This window comes from Zea mays, chromosome 5 (assembly GCF_902167145.1).
Source record: "Zea mays cultivar B73 chromosome 5, Zm-B73-REFERENCE-NAM-5.0, whole genome shotgun sequence".
Taxonomy (NCBI): domain Eukaryota; kingdom Viridiplantae; phylum Streptophyta; class Magnoliopsida; order Poales; family Poaceae; genus Zea; species Zea mays.
Genome location: NC_050100.1, coordinates 223,100,015 through 223,121,326, shown reverse-complemented (window position 1 = coordinate 223,121,326; position 21,312 = coordinate 223,100,015). Strand labels below are relative to the sequence as shown.

The window sequence follows — 21,312 nt, the reverse complement described above, 5'->3', positions numbered from 1 at the left end:
TGTACGACAAACCACATTGTCATCCACATCAAGTCCAAACCCTTAAATTATTCATTGTTCCGTAAGCAGACCGATACTGTGGCCACCGCAGTTGAGTTGAGCAAAGGCGAACGCTCCTTGTTGGCTAATTTTCAGCGACCAGCGCTCGTAGAAAGAATAGCAGACACTGAAGGCAGGCTTTACTAACGTGAAGAAACACCTGCATTTGGCAAAGGGGCCAGGCACCATCGGATTCTCTGCTGACATGGCGGGTGGCGCTGGCACCGGCACCGGCACCGGAAGGGCGCATGCATCCGTTCACCGGAAAGGGCGGCGCGGACTACTCTTTTGTTTGCTTCAGCTTCCTAGCACAGATGGGCTCCGGCTCACAGACCCCCACCCCCACAAACATGGCGGCCTGTTTTTGAATGATGAGCAGCGAAGTTGAACGCGTCTGCCACTGCGTCTGGATCTGGATGCCCAAAAAAGCTTTGACCCGTCTCCAGGTCTCCTGCTTTGGAAGACCACCGCATCGGCGAGGCTGGCGAGTGAGCATCTCTCTTTCCCTCGGTCCCATGCCCATCTGGCGCGCGCGTCGGAAGGGATGCGCTGAGCTGTTTCGCACACCGACGACCGGGCAGGCAGTGCTTCATTTGTCCAGAAATCATCAGGTTTCCCGGGGTCAAAGAATGCGGTGGACGCGCGACCATTCATTGCGATGCAGCGGCGTCGATCACTCTTCATGCCGCACGTGAGTAGACGTCCACCACCCACATACAATACAATACAATACAAGGGAGAAGAGTCTAAAATGCAAATTCAGTGTCGACCATGCCATCCGAACAAGACAGAGACTCAGAGAGTACGTATGTACGTATATTGGGCCCTAGCTTCATCCACATCTCGACGACAGCAAACAAGTTGTTGCTTCTGATTTCGCTCATGAGTGTTTGTTTGTTCGACCAGTACGTGTTAAAACAGTAATCACGACCACTGGGCTCGGTGGCGTCCGCCATCGGCTTGCATGACAAATGGCTGGTACTGTGGTATGCGCATTCGAAAACGAACTAAAATTTGATAATGTCCGGATCTGATTACGTAGGAACCCGATGATCTGTTTCCCTATTCTAGGCTCGTCCACTTCTCAACAGGCAAGGCAGCTCTACTGCCGTGCGCTGTGTCCCGTGGTGTGCCCCGTCCCGTGATTAGACAAAATAGTATCAACATATACTAAGACATATTTTATAATTACTTTAATAGTTAATTAAATAAAAAATAACTACTTATAATAAACAATATGTGTAATTATCTTTAGTTATTTGCGACATATAAAGCATATCTATATTATTATTTACAAAAAAAAACAAAACTAGTGGCGCACGGACGCACCAGCGGCAGCAACTTGGTAAATGGCTGTGCCCATCAACGGCGACGCTTGGCAAATTCGTGACTGGGAGGCGGTGGCGCCGCGCCGGGAAAGGGAATCGCGCGGACAGGAGAGAGCAGGAGACGAATTTGACCCGGCCTTGTTTCTAGTCTTGTTTTCTCTGTCTTTCCTTTTTTTTTTCTTTTCATTGTTTCTCTTTCACGCATGACCCATCGTTGGGTTGGGTGAATAAAAAGAGGGCAACAAAGCACGGCCAGAAAATTACCAGTCCTCTTCTGGTAAACTGCGGTGCAATGCGGGGGCAGGGACAGCGCCACAGAGGGCTGCCGCCGGAGCCAACGAGACGTCCAGCTCGGCGTGGCGCACGAAGCAGAGAGCAGGCGCCATGGAAATACGGGGCAAGTACTCCTGTTCTGAGCCGAGCTGGACAGTTCACTGCTCAACCTCAGCGGCCGCCACTGCCTTGTCAATACTATATACGTAGTACATACGCACAGGGAGACCCACCCAGTGGTCTGTGAGCTGCCTGAGACAGAGAGAGAGAGAGAGAGTCTCTGTTCACTCCTCGCTGGCTCGCTCGCCATCATTCAGCTCTTCCCCAACCTTTTCCTTCTCCCCGCCATAGATAGGAGCTCGCTTTGGTGCTGTTGCTGCTTTTCCTCTTTGTTAAAAAAGGCTGCTCACTCCGTCGTCTCCTGTCATCCCCCTTTCTCTCCTCTCGTTGCACTGGCTTGGTTTGGTTTGGTTTGGTTTGGCTGCGCTGCGAAGGTCAAATAGCCGTCCATCCATACCATACGGCATACGCCTCTCTCCCTTTCTCTTCCCTCTTTTCTTTAACCTCCCTTTCTTGATTTTCCAAGCTGCTCGCATGGCCATGGCCTCCGCGGCGGCGCCTCCTCCTCCTCCTCCTGCCAGCCACCAGACCGGGCAAAAGCGCCGCCAAATCTGCCTCTGACCTCTCCACCAAATACCCAACCAGCACCCGACAACCCGCCACCTTCTCTCTCTCTCTCTCTCTCTCTCTCTCTCTCTCTCTCTCTCTCTCTCTCTCTCTCTCTCTCTCTCTCTCTCTCTCTCTCTCTCTCTCTCTCTCTCTCTCTCTCTTCTCACAAACACAAGAAGCTTGCTCAGCTTAGTCAGCTCAGCGCCTCAGCCTCGTCTTAAAGCTAGCACCAGTAGGCGACGCTGGGTGGGAGCCGAGCTGCGAGCCTGCGACTGCGAGGGCATAATGGAGAGCAGATGGCGGAGGGCCAAGATGTCGCTGGGGCTCAACCTCTGCGTCTACGTGCCCCGGACGCTGGAAGGCGACGACGCCGCCTCGCCCAGCACCGCCTCCTCCACGGCGGCGCTCGTGTCGCCGGTGGCCTCCTCCTCGTCCGCCGCGACGAGCACCGACACCACCCCCACGGCTGCCGCGAGCAACGGCAAGGCCAACGGCGCCGCCGCCGCCGCCGCCGCGCTCATGCCCACCACCCCGACGCCGACGTCCGCCGGGCTCCGCCTCTCCAAATCCGGCAGCAAATCCTTCAAGGTACCGCCCGTCCTTCCGTTCTATCTCGCCTCCATCCGTCGATCCGCTGAAGGTTGCAGCTTGCCAAGATCCATTCCACCCGTGTAATAGAATAGGACTCCAAAACATCACTCTGCTTGCTCTGCTAATTTCTCTTGGTCCTTCAAATCTTCAACAGCTGCTGCTGCAACAGCAAGTTTTTGTACACCTGTGCTGTGCTGTTCTTTTGCTCCAAATGATGCATGCAACAGTGCTACCAGTAGCTTTCATCACACATCCGCACACGCAAAAGGGGGCAACACTAGTAGAGAAAAGGAGATGCAGGAGGAGGTGGCAATGGTGGAGGAATATCATCATCATGAAGTGGGTGGGGGGGGTGGGGGGGGGGGGGGGGAGTTTGTCGTTCATTAACCATGGGGTCCTCCTCCCTGCTCTCCTCTCTCTATCACAGGACATAGCCCTAGTCCACCGCCACCGCCACCGCCATACTCTTCTCTGGCCCTCACCCATTCATCATTCACTTTTTTCTCCCTTTTCTCCTCCATAGCCTGCCCTCTCAGCCTCACTTCACTTCTTTTTGTGGAGGCACAACATCCTTTTCAGAACAGCCACGGTACTGTTCTCAGATCCCTCATGCGTTCTTGCTCCAAACTTGCATGTTGCAGCACAGGGACTCTGCGGATTCCTGAGAGCCCACCACCGCCCCGCTTTGGGGGCGCCGGCGCCCTGATGACAGAATTGCAAAAAGCAAAGTGTTCTGATCATGGGCCCGTCGCGGACCTGCAATCCTGATCAAATTGCAACGTCAGGCTGCAGCTACTTGTTGTTGTTAGTATTTGGTTTCCCTGAGGTCATCGCTCCTTTATTCTTCTTTTTTCTTCTGGATGGTCTGAGGGTAGTCAGCAATGACTAGTTCAGATTAATGCATCTAATTCGGTGGATAATACAAGATCAGTCTGACCATGGGCTGGCTGCTTATGGCAACACGACTGATTGTTGTAGTGGTAGTTTCTCTTCACAAACCATGTTGCTTAGTTATGAATTTCAGAACGGCTGATTTCTGGCTTCCAAGTCCGAAACTGCGGCGTATGATCACGGTTTGTGACCAGCCATGACAGCACTTCAAATATAGAGTATTTCTGTATGACCAAAGTATAAAACAACTTACCAACTTCTCTCGTCAGTCATCACTGTAATTAAATTTATCTATGAAAGATGTGCTGTGGGTTTGATGCCTACTTCTTCTTTACATGTTTTTACCGTTCATCATATTAGATGACTATTTCTTATTCTTATACTTTTCGCCCCCCTTATTTTTTTTCCCAGAAAACATGTGCTATATGCTTGACCACAATGAAGCCTGGTCAGGGCCACGCTCTCTTCACAGCAGAGTGCTCGCACACCTTCCACTTCCACTGTATTTCAGCAAACGTTAAGCACGGGAGCAGCAGCTGCCCGGTATGCCGTATCAAATGGAAGGAGCTCCCGTTCCGAGGTCCCTTGCCTGCTGAATTGCCCCAAGGAAATGCGAGGATCAATCCAGTTCATGGGTACCAGAATGGGGGCCATATGACCATACCGCGGCCACTTCCACTTCCTCGCGCACGCTCTTTTGGCCGGCTTCATCATCTGGCCACGCTGCTGCCTGACGCTGACCCTGGCACTTTCAACGACGACGAACCCTTGGATTTGTCGTGCGAAGAGGCTAACGGCACTCAGCAGGGCTGTTTGAGAACGGTAGAGATAAAAGCATATCCAGAGTTCACCCAAGTGCCTGAAAATACATCAGAAAGAAACTTCACTGTTCTAGTTCACCTCAAGGCACCGCCTGCTCAGCACCTTCTGCAGTCATCCAGCGATCTCGGCGACGGCAACGGAGTAAGCACGACTCGTGCCCCTGTTGATCTCATCACGGTTCTTGATGTCAGTGGAAGTATGGCTGGTACCAAGCTCGCGTTGTTGAAGAGGGCTATGGGGTTTGTCATCCAGAACCTTGGGTCCTCTGACCGGCTCTCCGTCATCGCCTTCTCGTCGTCCGCACGCAGGCTCTTCCCGCTCCGTAGGATGACCGAGTCTGGCCGGCAGCAGAGCTTGCTGGCTGTTAACTCACTGACGGCAAACGGAGGGACCAATATCGCAGAGGGCCTCAGGAAGGGCTCCAAGGTGATCGAAGAGCGTCAGTCGAAGAATCCAGTGTGCAGCATCATCCTTCTATCAGATGGCCAGGACACTTACACGGTCTCGCCGACCGCTGGTGTACACAAAGGAGCGACAGAGTATTGCGCGCTCTTGCCATCCACGACCACGAATGGCAGCCAGCAGGTGCCCGTTCACGTCTTCGGATTCGGCGCCGACCATGACTCGGTCTCGCTGCACTCCATCTCGCAGACTTCTGGCGGGACCTTCTCGTTCATCGAGACAGAGGCCACCATCCAAGACGCGTTCGCGCAGTGCATTGGCGGGCTTCTGAGCGTGGTCGCGCAGGGTCTGCATGTGAAGGTCGAGAGCCTCCACCCTGACGTGCACTTCGGCTCCATCAGGTCAGGCAGCTACTCTAGCAGAGTCTCGGATGACAGCAGGAATGGCTCCGTGGACGTTGGGGACCTGTACGCTGAGGAGGAGCGGGATTTTCTCGTGTCTGTGAACGTTCCGCCAGGCTGTGGCGAGACGGCGCTCCTCAAGGTTGGCTGCGTCTACAAGGACCCGCTGATGAAGGAGACGGTGAACATGTCCGGCGTGCAGGTGAAGATCTCCAGGCCAGCGTTCGTCTCGGCGCAGAGCGTGTCGGTCGAGGTGGACCGCCAGAAGAACCGTCTCCACGCCGCCGAGGTGATGGCCGAGGCGAGGTTGTCCGCGGAGCGCGGTGACCTGGCCAACGCGGTCTCGCTGCTCGAGGACTGCCGGAGGATGATCACGGGGTCGGCGTCGGGACAGTCCGGTGACCGTCTGTGCCAGGCGCTGGACGCGGAGCTGAAGGAGATGCAGGACCGGATGGCCAGCCGGCAGAGGTACGAGGCGTCCGGCCGGGCGTATGTGCTCTCGGGCCTGAGCTCCCACTCGTGGCAGCGGGCGACCGCGCGCGGAGACTCGACGGACAGCGCGAGCCTGGTCCAGGCCTACCAGACCTCGTCCATGGTGGACATGCTGCTGCGCTCGCAGACGATGAGCCGCCCGTCGACCCCTCGACCAGCTCCGCAGATCAGGCACGCGAAGTCGTTCCCCGCACGCCCGCAGCCAAGGTAAACTGCATGCAGCTGGGTGTTGCCGCCGAGAAGGATTTTTGTGGCGGGAGGACGGCACCAGGGTATAGTTTGTGTGGGTATAAGAGGGGATGTAGGTGTAAATTTGGTGTGGGGTGGTGGAGGTAAATGGTGAGAGGTATGATATTTTATAATTGGGGGTAGGGGGGCTGGTATACGTCCTGGGGGAACTGGGCAGGATGGTGGCCTATTTATTTTTGTTTTGTTTTTTAATATTTGGTGGTGACTTGGTATACTCTAGTATTGTACTAGCTCCTTTGTGTGGTGATGTACATAAGGGAAGGGTATACACTTGGACTCTTTGAGGAGGGATGGATACCTGATCCTGGTCCTTGTCCTTGCAAGGTTTGTTTCCTCAACCTAGAAATGGAAGAAATGGAAAAAGGTTTGCTGCCTTTTACTGCAAATGGAATTAATGATGATCTTGGGTGCGTTTTCTTGTGGATATATCACGTGGCATCTCCTCTTGGTTCATATGGTTTGCATCACTATACTTCGGACCCGTTTGGTTCCTTTAGTCCCAGGACTAAAGTTTAATTAAAAGACTAATGTTTAGTTCCAACAATATTTGGTTATAGGGACTAAAAGTATTTAACTACATTAAATAAATCATAATATGACTAAAATAATCCTTAGCATTCTTACACCATTAGCGTAACTGATATAAAGGAAGGATAAAAGTAAAATTTATATGGTTTAGTCCCTTTTAGTTACCTGTTGAGGGACTAGAGATTAAAACAATTTAGTCACTATTTTAGTCCCGTTGTTTAGTAATTTAGGGACTAAATAGGACTAAAATAGATGGACTACCAAACGGGGCCTTGGTCTTGCAATTTAGTTTATTTTTTGTTGTATGATTAGCCTCTTAGTAATTGCATTTGATTGATAGGTTTTGGTAGTTGTATTTTACTTAGCTAGTTAGCAGCTTGTTTTTATTAACATAAACTGAAAACCACAAAGACTACGTTATCCAAATTGCTGAGAGCCATGCATAGGATAAGGAAGGGGCAGCCGACTGGGCCTGGGCGTCTTGGCCCGGACAGAACTGAGGGGGCGGGGAGTAAGCCAAGCGGGATGAAAACGGTTACAATTAGTATTTATTCGGTATAGTATTTAGTTTTTTATCGTTTTTCTTTGATTGTGAATAAATAGGGTTACAAAAAAGCTTGAAGCTCGTGAGCCACCTCTAGCTTGAAGCGGCTCGGCTTGCGAGGCTCGAGCGAGCCGAGCCGGCTTATTCCGACTCACGAGCCGAGCTGCACCAAATTAATAAATTTATAGAATAACAATATATATTAGACAATTTTAAAGATATCCAATATGTTCCTTAGCTTTTAATAATAGACATATGACAATTTATAATTTATGTTACTTATAACGTTAAATGAAAATTGTATATTTTAGATTTATATATTATTAACTCACTATATAATATAATATTATAAATTAAGGTATAGCTCGTGAGTCGATTTCGAGCTGAGTCGAGCCTACTTCTTCAGCTCGTTGAGTGAGCGAGCCAATCGAGCCAAGCTTGGCTCGACTCATTTCTAGCCCTAAATAGGATATATAATATAATGTACATATTTGTAATTTTGTTTTTAACACTAAGCTTGTAAAGATTTATAAAAGGTAAACCTCAAATTCATCATATATTTTCTTTTATGACATATATAAATTTCGGTATGGATTTAGAAACAAAATCGATAATTTTTTTCATTTTTTGTAGGGAACAAATAATACATATAACAATTTACGTGATGTTTTATCTTATTTATAATAATGTGTTTAATAACATAAGAAAAGATCAACATTAAATTTTATACGTATCTATTTTAAAATATTAAATTTGTCCTAATAGTTCGGATTATCACTTTCGTCTCTACCCACATGCCTATGGCCTTCTATGGCGTAGGGTAAAGGGTTCCATATCACCAGACCGTAAACATAAACGAGCCAGCAAGTCTTGAGCTTTGATATTGTCCTCATACACTTGAACTATTTCTTGGAGCCAGTCAGGAATGCATTGAGATACTGCAAAACAGGTAGATGTAGGCTGTCGAGATAACGCATCAGCAGCCCCATTCTCAATACCCTTCTTATATACGATCTTGTACTGTAAACCAACTAGCTTTGTGTAGACTTTTTGTTGCCACAGAGTATGCAAACGTTGTTCATTAAATTGTGCTAGACTGTGGTGATCTGTGTATATGACAAACTCCACTAATTGCAAATAGGATCTCCACTGAGCGATTGCAAGGATAATCGGCATATATTCCTTTTCGTAAGTAGATAATCCTTGGTTCTTAAGACCCAACGCCCCGCTGAGAAAGGCCAAAGGATGCCCCTGCTGCATGAGAACTGCTCCTACCCCATATTGGTAAGGACCCAAAGCCTATATGTGTTTGAAAAGCTGTTTTATACTCTTCACCAGGCTTCAACAAAATCTGATGATAACCCGCTTTAAGGTCTAGTTTGCTAAACCATTTAGCATGAGCCAACTCATCCATCAATTGGTCAAACATAGGTACTGGATATTTGCCCTTAACTGTCAAGGCATTTAGATATCTGTAATCCACACAAAATCTTCATGTATTATCTTTCTTTTTCACCAATAACATAGGAGAAGTGAATGGAATTGAGCTCTTCTGAATCACTCCCTGTTGTAGCATCTCAGCCACTTGTGTCTCAATTTCATCCTTCAGCATTGGAGGATATATGTAGGGTCTAACAGAAACTGGTTGAGCCTCACTCTACTTGGTTTCGCTCCCCCGTGGTGTCCCTGTCCGGTGGACCATCCTGTTTCAGTTGCTTCGAGGAGTTCGCCCGGGAGGTATTAAAAAATCCCGAATCGTCGCCTCTCCAGTACTCGACGCTTTCTTTGGGCGTCACTTCACCAAAACCCCAAATTGCTCCCTCTCCGGCCGCTGGTTGGCGATCTTCGCTTCCCGTCTCGATGGCGTATAGGCGTGTTGATCCCGAGCCCTTCCTTCCGCCGGGCTTCAGCGCTTTGGTGGTCCTGCACCGGGAGGTTATGGCCAGGTCAGTGACTCGGCGCCTTCCGCCATTACATGAAGATTGGGCCATCATCAATATTCAACCTTCGCCTGATCATGAGGTCACTTTCCCGGCGGTGCGGGACGTGGTCAGAGAATATTTGGTGGAGCACCGTCGGCTTGAGGTGCAGGATATTCAGCGGTCGCACCTGGGGCAGGTCCTGGTTCAGTTTAGTAGTGTGATTGAGAGAGACAATCTTGTCCTGCTTGGCCCGCAGAACTACCTTGATGCCACCTTCACTGCTCTGCGGCACAATGATGCCTGGAACCACAGAGCCCTTTTCTTTAATTGTGAATGCTGGCTCATGTTGTTGGGATTCCCGCTAGATTATCGTTCTTCAGAATATCTGCAGGCTGCCATTGGTTCCTTTGGTAGATTACTTTTATGGGAAGAAGACAGACATAATGTTTACAGGAGCATGCTTAGGGTTCGGGTCACGTCTCGCGAGGAGGTCCCACAGTTTATTGTTTTTTCGGAAGCTGATGGCTTTATTGGAGACTCGTGGACAGTTCAGTGCGAAATCATCCAGCAAACCTTGCTGGGGGGTCAGGCCCAGGATGAGGACCCGGTTTCGGTGGCCCCGGAGGATGGTCAGCAGCTTCCCCTTGAGTTCTTTGGTCTGGGTCAACCTGTGCCTGCTGTGGGGTGGGACCTCAATTTGCCACCTGTTGACAATGCCCAGGCCGAGCCTGCTGATAATATTCAGGGGGACTGGGACCAATGGATTGTGAATGCACCGCCTGTGCTACAGCCCCATCAAGACCTGCCACCTGACGAGCAACAAGTCAGCAACCCTCATTCTGACTTGTCCTCGGCTAGTTCTTCTGGTCCCGCTCTGGGTGTTCCGGTGCAGAATGGACAGATTCAGAATGGGCAGATTCCTGCTGACCTAGATGTTGTTGGGCTAGCGCTCCCCTTTAATGCCCCTGCCATTCCTGTTGTGGATGGTATTCCCTTGAATGACCTTCAGGAGATTGACGGGTCCCCTATCCAGGGAGGTCCTCATGTGCCAGGGGATATTGTTTTACCTGATGCCCAGCCAGGGGGGCCTAACATCAATGACCCCAATATTGTGGAGATGAATTATATGTTTGCCCAGGATTGGCGGCCTGACCCTGTTCTTCTGAGTCACCTGGAAAGGCAAAGGAATGCCCAATTCTATAGAATCTGGGCCAACTACTTTGCTCCTGCTGGTAATCCTGAGCTCTCTGTGCAGATCCCCAAGAAATGGGCTCCTTTTTTCATGTCTAACCTGCTGCATAAGGACTACTTCAATTGGTCGAAATCTTTCTTGTCTTCAGATATTCCCTCTGCTTTGCTGGAGTCTGAGGATGCGACCCTACCTTTGGCCATCCCCGAGAAATGTCCTGATGACAAGTTTCTTGAGGCTGTTCTCCAGGAAGATTCTACTGGCAACGTCTATGACACCTCGGACTTGGCCCCTCGCTCATCCAAGCCTGCGGTGGTGGAGTCTGACCTTCGGAGAAGCAAGAGACTTCGTGATGCTCGGGCTGGGTTCAGGCAAGGCTCCTGCCAGAAAAAGAACTGTTTGATGTGTCAGCACAAGTTTGAGGGCCCCCCTCCCTTTCTGCTAAGAACATCAGACGCCTTGGGGAAAGATTTTGTAACCTGTCAGAAGTGGACCTATCCGATATTGTTCTAAAGAAGAAGAAGAATCCCTCTGGCTGTGTGGGCTCCGACAAGCCCGGGAAAGGCGACAACGGGGATCAAAATCAAGATTCCACAGATGAAGACAACTAACTTGATGGTGCTACTCCGGTTATGGGGATTTTGCAGGACTTCCCTTCGCCAGGCTTTTTGGCTGTTTCGGCCCTGGCACTTTTGGCTGGTTGTTGTGGCGACAAACTTTGTGATTTCTGGCTGCGCTATGTTTGGTTCTAACAAACACTATTTCACCCACCCTGCTGATGGGTTTGGGTTTCTTTCCGTTGACAAACCTGATCATTCCCACGATGAATAGTTACAACTCTGCTACTTTTTCTGATTGGTCTGTTTTAAGTTTTAATGTTCGAGGGATCAATTCGGTCGTTAAAGGGAATGGTACTCATTGCGTGATTAGGGATTCTAGATGTGATATTGTTTGCTTGCAGGAGACCAAGAAGGAATTTTTTGACAGGGCTGACCTTAGAAAATTTTGTCCCAATTCATTGGATGCGTTCGCTTTTGTTCCCTCGGTGGGAAATTCGGGGGGCTTCATTACTGTTTGGAATAGCTCTAAGTTGGTGGGCATTGTGATTTTTTAGAATGATTATGCTCTCTCGGTTGAATTCTTTGCTAATTCGTCCAATGAATCATGGATTGTCACTAATATTTACGCGCCCTGTACTCCGCATGGGAAAGTCGAATTTCTTAACTGGTTCTCTGATATCAATATGCCCTCGGAAAAGCTCTGGCTGATTGTTGGTGACTTCAACCTCATTCGTAGGCCTGAAAACAGAAATGTTGCAGGGGGATATTAATCTGATGTTGAAATTTAATGAGGCCATTAGTGTGCTTGACCTGCTGGAAATCCCCCTCCATGGTCTTTCCTTTACCTGGTCGAACAGGCAAAGGGAGCCTCTCCTGCAGCGACTTGACTGGTTTTTCATCTCGCAAGAATGGTCGGTTTTTTACCCCGACACCCACGCAAGGACGCTGTCCAGAGATTTCTCGGATCATGTTCCTTGTCTGATTTCTTTCAGGTCTAAGGTCCTCAGGCCTAAGATTTTTAGGTTTGGGAACTTCTGGCTTCATTTTGAGGAATTTATGACTGTTTTTCAACATTCTTGGACTGCTCAGCCAACTCTTGCAGACAAAGCGAAAAACTTAACAACAAAATTCAAGTACACCAGAAAGATCCTCAAGGATTGGCAGCGGTCTCTGCCAAACATTGATAAAACAGTGAGACAAATTAAGCTGCTTATAGAGTTCATTGACTTTATTGAGGAACATCGTGATCTTTCGATTGAAGAATGGAATTTCCGGGAGCTTCTACAATTCAAAAATGCTGAACTGCTCCAAATTCACAAAAATCTATTGGAAACAACGGGCTTCCATCAATTGGGTCACCAAGGGGATATTTGCTCTAGATTTTTTCATGCTCACGCAACGGTAAAGCATCGGCGTAATTCAATTGCGCTGCTCTCCGATGATAATGGGTCATTCTTTTCAGATCATGACGGGAAAGCTGGCCTTCTGTTGAATGTATTCAAATGTCGCTTGGGTTCTTCTGACTTTTCGGACAATGTTTTCGACCTCTCTAGCCTGATTTCGTTGCATGAAGATTTACATTGGTTAGAGGAGCCTTTCACAAAGCAAGAAATCGACAGCATTGTTGCTACCCTCCCCACCGACAAATCGCTGGGGCCCGACGGATTCAACACCAATTTTCTCAAAAAATGTTGGCCGGTCATTTCTCAAGATTTCTACGACTTATGTGAGCAATTTTATCAGGGGGATGTCTGTCTCCGAAGTATTAATGGTTCTTTTATTGTTCTAGTTTCGAAGAAGGAAAATGCTCAATTGGTGGGAGATTTTAGGCCAATCTCGCTTCTAAATAATAGTATGAAAATCATCACTAAGTTGCTGGCCAACCGTCTTCAGACAGTGATGACATCCCTTGTTCACAAAAATCAATATGGCTTCATCAAAGGTAGATCCATCCAGGATTGCCTAGCTTGGGCTTATGAATACATCCATTTATGCCATGTTTCCAAAAAAGAAATCATCGTACTCAAGCTGAACTTTGAGAAGGCCTTTGACACAGTTGAGCACGATCTGATCCTTCAGGTGCTGTCCTTCAGAGGATTTGGGCCCAAATGGCTGCGCTGGATTAGGGATATCCTCCACTCTGGCACGTCCTCGGTTCTCCTTAATGGTGTGCCAGGCAAATCTTTTCATTGCAAGCGTGGGGTAAGACAAGGAGACCCTCTTTCGCCTCTTTTATTCGTTCTAGCGACAGATCTGCTTCAAAGTATAATCAATAAGGCGAGACAGCAGGGTCTTCTCCAACTGCCACTCACTGAGAACTGTGGTCAAGATTTCCCGATTGTTCAATATGCCGACGACACTCTCTTGATTTTGGAAGCTTGCCCCAGACAATTATTTTTTCTCAGAGCAGTTCTAAACTCCTTTGCTACCTCGATGGGTCTTAAAGTCAATTACCTTAAATCAAGTATGTACCCAATCAATGTCTGCCCAGCAAGGTCGGAGATTCTAACCAGAACTTTAAACTGCCAGACAGGTTCTATGCCTTTCACTTACCTTGGTGTACCTCTAGGCCTGTCAAAACCCAGAATCTGCCATTTTTTACCACTTATTCAAAGGATTGAAGGGAGACTATCCTATACTTCTGCTCTACTCTCCCAGGCCGGAAGACTGGAGGTAGTTAACTCTGTTTTCTCTGCTCTCCCGACTTTCTTGATAAGCACGCTGAAAATTCATGCCTCCACTGTCAAAAGGATTGATGCCTCCTGGAGGCATTGTCTCTGGAGAGGAAATGATGTGAACTCAAACAGATCAACTCTTGCTGCTTGGAGCATAATTACTCAGCCGAAGCGAAATGGGAGCCTTGGGGTGGTCAGGTTGGAGACGCAAAACAAGGCCTTGCTTTTGAAATTTGTGCACAAGTTCTTCAACAATCATGACCTACCCTGGGTTAACCTGGTCTGGAACAACTACTACAGGACAAACAGACTCCCTAATTGCTCAAATATTGGTTCCTTTTCGTGGAAAAGCCTGCTTAGTTTACTCCAAGACTTCAAGGGCTTGGCAGCCCCGAACATTGGCAATGGGAGAACTATTCTTTTCTGGGAAGATCTGTGGAACAAGGGCATCCCGGCTCAGCAATACCCGAAATTATTTTCTTTTGCCTGCAACACCAAACTCTCTATCAAAGAAGCTAAGCAAAAAGAGCACCTTCTTGAGCTTTTTCAGCTCCCTCTGTCTATGCAAGCCTACGAGCAATATCTTGAGCTTAATGAGGCCTGGGGACAAATCACGGTGACCAACGCTAATGACACTTGGAAGCTCATTTGGGGATCTGAAATCTTCTCCACGAAGCAGACTTACAAGCATTTGATGGGTCAGTCTCACGTGCATCAGATTTACAGATCGCTCTGGAAGAACAAATGTCAACCTAAGCATAAGGTCTTTTTTGGCTATGGCTAAAAAATAGGCTAAACACTAGGAATATGCTTAGGAGGAAGAACATGTCTCTTGAGTCTTATACCTGCGAGAACTGCATCTGGCAGAGGGAGGAAACTCTTTACCATCTATTCCTCAGGTGCAACTTCGCGAAGGCCTGCTGGCACTCAATCGGTCTGATTCCTCCTAGAATTGCTAATCCAGAGGAGGCTGCGGCAAACCTTAAACAACAACTCAATGTTCCATTCCCTATGGAGGTTATTATTCTCATGACTTGGTGAAAGTCGCCTAGAGCGGGGGTGAATAGGGCGAAACTGAAATTCTCAAAAAATAATCACAACTACAAGCCGGGTTAGCGTTAGAAATATAAACGAGTCCGCAAGAGAGGGAGCAAAACAAATTGCAAGCAAATGAAGAGTGTGACACGCGGATTTGTTTTACCGAGGTTCGGTTCTTGCAAACCTACTCCCCGTTGAGGAGGCCACAAAGGCCGGGTCTCTTTCAACCCTTCCCTCTCTCAATCGGTCCCTCGGACCGAGTGAGCTTCTCTTCTCAAATCACTTGGGAATCAAACTTCCCGCAAGGGCCACCACACAATTGATGCCTCTTGCCTCAATTACAAGTGAGTGTTTGATCACAAGAAAGAATCAAGAAAGAAGAAAGCAATCCAAGCGCAAGAGCTCAAAAGAACACGGCAAATCTCTCTCGCTAGTCACTAGGGCGTTGAGTGGAATATGGAGAGGATTTGATCTCTTTGGTGTGTCTAGAATTGAATGCTAGAGCTCTTGTAAGTGGTTGAGAAGTGGAAAACTTGGATACAATGAATGGTGGGGTGGTTGGGGTATTTATAGCCCCAACCACCAAACTTGACCGTTGGCTGGGCTGTCTGTTCGATGGCGCACCGGACAGTCCGGTGCACACCGGACAGTCCGGTGCCCCCGCCACGTCACCAGTGCCGTTGGAAATCGACCGTTGGAGTTCTGACTTTTGGGCCCGCCTTGATGTCCGGTGGCGCACCGGACATGTACTGTAGAGTGTCCGGTGCGCCAGCATGGGCGTGCCTGACCTCTGCGCGCGCTGGCGCGCAATAAATGCGCTGCAGGTAGCCGTTGGCGCCTGAAGTAGCCGTTGCTCCGCAGATGCACCGGACAGTCCGGTGCACACCGGACAGTCCGGTGAATTATAGCGGAGCGGCTGGAATGAAAACCCGAGGCTGGCGAGTTCCTGGGGCCGCCCTTCCTTGGAGCACCGGACATGTCCGGTGCACACCGTACAGTCCGGTGAATTATAGCGGAGTGACCTCTGGAAATTCCCGAAGGTGACGAGTTTGAAACCTGAGTCCTCTGGTGCACCGGACATGTCCGGTGGCGCACCGGACAGTCCGGTGCGCCAGACCAGAGGAGCCTTCGGTTGCTTCTTTGCATTTTTGTTGAACCCAACACTTGGTCTTTTTATTGGCTAAGTGTGAACCTTTGACACCTGTATAACTTATACACTAGAGCAAACTAGTTAGTCCAAAGATTTGTGTTGGGCAATTCAACCACCAAAATTATTTAGGAACTAGGTGTAAGCCTAATTCCCTTTCAATCTCCCCCTTTTTGGTGATTGATGCCAACACAAACCAAAGCAAATATAGAAGTGCATAATTGAACTAGTTTGCATAATGTAAGTGTAAAGGTTGCTTGGAATTGAGCCAATATAACTACTTACAAGATATGCATGGATTGTTTCTTTCTTATTTATCATTTTGGACCACGCTTGCACCACATGTTATGTTTTTGCATTTTTTTTTTGTAAATCCTTTTCAAAGTTCTTTTGCAAATGGTCAAAGGTAAATGAATAGGATTTTGCAAAGCATTTTCAAGATTTGAAATTTTCTCCCCCTGTTTCAAATGCTTTTCCTTTGACTAAACATAACTCCCCCTAAAGGAGATCCTCCTCTTAATGTTCAAGAGGGTTTTGATATATCATTTTTGAAATACTACTTTCTCCCTCTTTTGAACACAATAGGATACCAATTGATAAATACTCTTGGAAAACACTAAGTTTTTGAAATTGGTGGTGGTGCGGTCCTTTTGCTTTGGGCTCATACTCTCTCCCCCTTTGGCATGAATCGCCAAAAACGGAATTATTAGAACCCTTGAAGTAATGTCTTCCTCTTTGGTCATAAACAAATGAGTTAAGATTATACCAAAGATGAAGTCCTTTTGTTCTCTCCCCCAAAGATGGAGAGTGGCTTGGAGCGACGGCGAAGGATGGGTTGCGGAGTGGAAGCCTTTGTCTTCGCCTAAAACTCCAATTTCCTTTCAATATACCTATGACTTGATTTGAAATAGACTTGGAAACACATTAGTCATAGCATATAAAAGAGATATGATCAAAAGTATATAAATGAGCTATGTGTGCAATCTAACAAAAGAAGTTGCGGGAATCAAGAATATTGAGCTCATGCCTAAGTTTGGTAAAAGTTTGTTCATCAAGTGGCTTGGTAAAGATATCGGCTAATTGATCTTTAGTATTAATGTAAGCAATCTCGATATCTCCCTTTTGTTGGTGATCCCTAAGAAAATGATACCGAATGGCTATGTGCTTAGTGCGGCTATGCTCGACGGGATTGTCGGCCATTTTGATTGCACTCTCATTATCACATAGCAAAGGAACTTTGGTTAATTTGTAACCGTAGTCCCGCAGGGTTTGCCTCATCCAAAGTAATTGCGCGCAACAATGGCCTGCGGCAATGTACTCGGCTTCGGCGGTAGAAAGAGCGACCGAATTTTGCTTCTTTGAAGCCCATGACACCAAGGATCTCCCCAAGAACTGGCAAGTCCCTGATGTGCTCTTCCTGTTAATCTTACACCCCGCCCAGTCGGCATCCGAATAACCAATCAAATCAAATGTGGATCCCCGAGGGTACCAAAGCCCAAACTTAGGAGTATAAGCCAAATATCTCAAGATTCGTTTTACGGCCGTAAGGTGAGCTTTCTTAGGGTCGGCTTGGAATCTTGCACACATGCATACGGAAAGCATAATGTCCGGTCGAGATGCACATAAATAAAGCAATGAACCAATCATCGACCGGTATACCTTTTGATCCACGGACTTACCTCCCGTGTCGAGGTCGAGATGCCCATTTGTTTCCATGGGAGTCTTGATGGGCTTGGCATCCTTCATTCCAAACTTGGTTAGAATGTCTTGAGTGTATTTTGTTTGACAAATGAAGGTGCCCTCTTGGAGTTGCTTGACTTGAAATCCTAGAAAATACTTCAACTCCCCCATCATAGACATCTCGAATTTTTGTGTCATGATCCTACTAAATTCCTCACATGTAGATTCGTTAGTAGACCCAAATATAATATCATCAACATAAATTTAGCATACAAACAAATCATTGTCAAGAGTTTTAGTGAATAGAGTAGGATCGGCCTTGCCGACTTTGAAGCCATTTGCAATAAGGAAATCTCTAAGGCATTCATACCATGCTCTTAGGGCTTGCTTTAGCCCGTAAAGCGCCTTAGAGAGCTTATAGACATGGTTAGGATACTCACTGTCTTCAAAGCCGGGAGGTTGCTCAACATAGACCTCTTCCTTGATTGGTCCGTTGAGGAAGGCACTTTTCACGTCCATTTGATAAAGCTTGAAGCCATGGTAAGTAGCATAGGCCAATAATATACGAATTGACTCAAGCCTAGCTACGGGTGCATAGGTTTCACCGAAATCCAAACCTTCGACTCGGGAGTATCCCTTAGCCACAAGTCGAGCTTTGTTCCTTGTCACCACACCATGCTCGTCTTGCTTGTTGCGGAAGACCCACTTGGTTCCTACAACATTTTGGTTAGGACGTGGAACTAAATGCCATACCTCATTCCTAGTGAAGTTGTTGAGCTCCTCTTGCATCGTCACCACCCAATCCGAATCTTGGAGTGCTTCCTCTACCCTGTGTGGCTCAATAGAGGAAACAAAAGAGTAATGCTCACAAAAATGTGCAACACGAGATCGAGTGGTTACCCCCTTATGAATGTCGCCGAGAATGGTGTCGACGGGGTGATCTCGTTGGATTGCTTGGTGGACTCTTGGGTGTGGCGGCCTTGGTTGTTCGTCCTCCTTGTCTTCATCATTTGCATCTCCCCCTTGATCGTTGCCGTCATCTTGAGGTGGCTCATCCTTTTGATCCTCTCCTTCATCAACTTGAGCCTCGTCCTTATCATGGGTTGGTGGAGATGCTTGCGTGGAGGAGGATGGTTGATCTTGTGTATTTGGAGGCTCTTCGAATTCCTTAGGGCACACATCCCCAATGGACATGTTCCTTAGCGCGATGCACGGAGCCTGTTCTTCACCTATCTCATCAAGATCAACTTGCTCTACTTGAGAGCCGTTAGTTTCATCAAACACAACGTCACAAGAAACTTCAACAAGTCCTAAAGACTTGTTAAAGACTCTATATGCCCTTGTGTTTGAGTCATATCCTAGTAAAAAGCCTTCTACAGTTTTAGGAGCAAATTTAGATTTTCTACCTCTTTTAACAAGAATAAAGCATTTGCTACCAAAAACTCTAAAATAGGAAATGTTGGGCTTTTTACCGGTTAGGAGTTCATAGGATGTCTTCTTGAGGATTCGGTGTAGATATAACCGGTTGATGGCGTAGCAAGCGGTGTTGACCGCCTCGGCCCAAAACCGATCCGGTGTCTTGTACTCATCAAGCATGGTTCTAGCCATGTCCAAAAGAGTTCGATTCTTCCTCTCCACTACACCATTTTGTTGTGGCGTGTAGGGAGAAGAGAACTCATGCTTGATGCCCTCCTCCTCAAGGAAACCTTCTATTTGTGAGTTCTTGAACTCCGTCCCATTGTCGCTTCTAATTTTCTTGATCCTTAAGCCGAACTCATTTTGAGCCCGTCTCAAGAATCCCTTTAAGGTCTCTTGGGTATGAGATTTGTCCTGCAAAAAGAATACCCAAGTGAAGCGAGAATAATCATCCACAATAACTAGACAATACTTACTCCCGCCGATGCTTATGTAAGCAATCGGGCCGAATAGGTCCATGTGTAGGAGCTCCAGTGGCCTGTCGGTCGTCATGATGTTTTTGTGTGGATGATGGGTACCAACTTGCTTTCCGGCTTGGCATGCGCTACAAATCCTGTTTCTCAAAATGAACATTGGTTAATCCTAAAATGTGTTCCCCCTTTAGAAGCTTATGAAGATTCTTCATCCCAACATGGGCTAGTCGGCGGTGCCAGAGCCAACCCATGTTAGTCTTAGCAATTAAGCATGTGTCGAGTTCAGCTCTATCAAAATCTACCAAGTATAGCTGACCCTCCAACACACCCTTAAATGCTATTGAATCATCACTTCTTCTAAAGACAGTGACACCTACATCAGTAAATAGACAGTTGTAGCCCATTTGACATAATTGTGAAACGGAAAGCAAATTGTAATCTAAAGAATCTACAAGAAAAACATTGGAAATAGTATGGTCAGGTGATATAGCAATTTTACCCAATCCTTTGACCAAACCTTGATTTCCATCCCCGAATGTGATAGCTCGTTGGGGATCTTGGTTTTTCTCATATGAGGAGAACATCTTCTTCTCCCCAGTCATGTGGTTTGTGCACCCGCTATCGAGTATCCAACTTGAGCCCCCGGATGCATAAACCTACAAAACAATTTTAGTTCTTGACTTTAGGTACCCAAATGGTTTTGGGTCCTTTGGCATTAGACACAAGAACTTTGGGTACCCAAACACAAGTCTTAGAGCCCTTGTGCTTGCCCCCAACATATTTGGCAACTATCTTGCCGGATTTGTTAGTCAAAACATAAGATGCATCAAAAGTTTTAAATGAAATGTTATGATCATTTGATGCACTAGGAGTTTTCTTTCTAGGCAACTTAGCATGGGTTGGTTGCCTAGAGCTAGATGTCTCACCCTTATACATAAAAGCATGATTAGGGCCAGAGTGAGACTTCCTAGAATGAATTCTCCTAATTTTGCTCTCGGGATAACCGGCAGGGTATAAAATGTAACCCTCGTTATCCTGAGGCATGGGAGCCTTGCCCTTAACAAAATTAGACAATCTTTTAGGAGGGGCACTAATTTTGATATTGTCTCCCCTTTGGAAGCCAATGTCATCCTTGATGCCCGGGCGTCTCCCATTATAAAGCATGCTACGAGCAAATTTAAATTTCTCATTTTCTAAGTTGTGCTCGGCAATTTTAGCATCTAGTTTTGCTATATGATTATTTTGTTGTTTAATTAAAGCCATATGATCATGAATAGCATTAACATCAACATCTCTACATCTAGTACAAATAGATATATGCTCAACAATAGATGTAGAGGGTTTGCAAGAGTTAAGTTCAACAATCTTAGCATGAAGAATATCATTTTTATCTCTAAGATCGGAAACTGTAACTTTGCAAACATCATAATCTTTAGCCTTAGCAATTAAATTTTTATTTTCTACTCTAAGGCTAGCAAGAGAAATATTCAATTCTTCAATCCTAGCAAGCAAATCATCATTATTATCTTTAGGATTGGAAGTTGAAACAATGCAAACATGAGAATCAACCTTAGCATTTAAACTAGCATTTTCATTCCTAAGGTTGTCAATCATCTCACGGCAAGTGCTTAGCTCACTAGATAATTTTTCACATTTTTCTACTTCTAGAGCATAAGCCTTTTTAACCTTAACATGTTTCTTGTTTTCTTTAATTAGACAATCCTCTTGGGAGTCCAAAAGGTCATCCTTTTCATGAATAGCACTAATCAATTCATTTAATTTTTCTTTTTGCTCCATGTTAAGATTGGCAAAGAGAACACGCAAATTATCCTCCTCGTCACTATTATTATCATCACTAGAAGACTCATATTTAGTGGAGGAGTTAGATTTAACCTTCTTCCGTTTGCCGTCCTTTGCCATGAGGCACTTGTGGCCGACGTTGGGGAAGAGAAGTCCCTTGGTGACGGCGATGTTGGCGGCGTC

General features: G+C 46.9%; 1 protein-coding gene across 5 annotated transcripts; it reads left to right on the top strand.

Annotated features, from left to right (window-relative positions):
* Window positions 1-1,529: 1,529 nt before the first annotated feature.
* LOC100382510 (putative RING zinc finger and VWF domain family protein) lies at window positions 1,530-6,555 on the top strand. 5 transcript variants are annotated; one of them, XM_008645792.3, is made up of 3 exons: window positions 1,530-2,897; window positions 3,542-3,704; window positions 4,203-6,555. In XM_008645792.3, exon 3 carries the CDS (start codon window positions 4,230-4,232, stop codon window positions 6,117-6,119), a length of 1,890 nt encoding a protein of 629 aa, XP_008644014.1. In that variant the 5' UTR covers window positions 1,530-2,897; window positions 3,542-3,704; window positions 4,203-4,229; the 3' UTR covers window positions 6,120-6,555. The 5 variants fall into 5 exon arrangements, with proteins under 5 accessions (XP_008644014.1, XP_008644011.1, XP_008644015.1 ...); XM_008645789.4 differs by lacking the exon at window positions 3,542-3,704; XM_008645793.3 differs by lacking the exons at window positions 1,530-2,897; window positions 3,542-3,704 and adding an exon at window positions 3,277-3,489.
* Window positions 6,556-21,312: the final 14,757 nt, after the last annotated feature.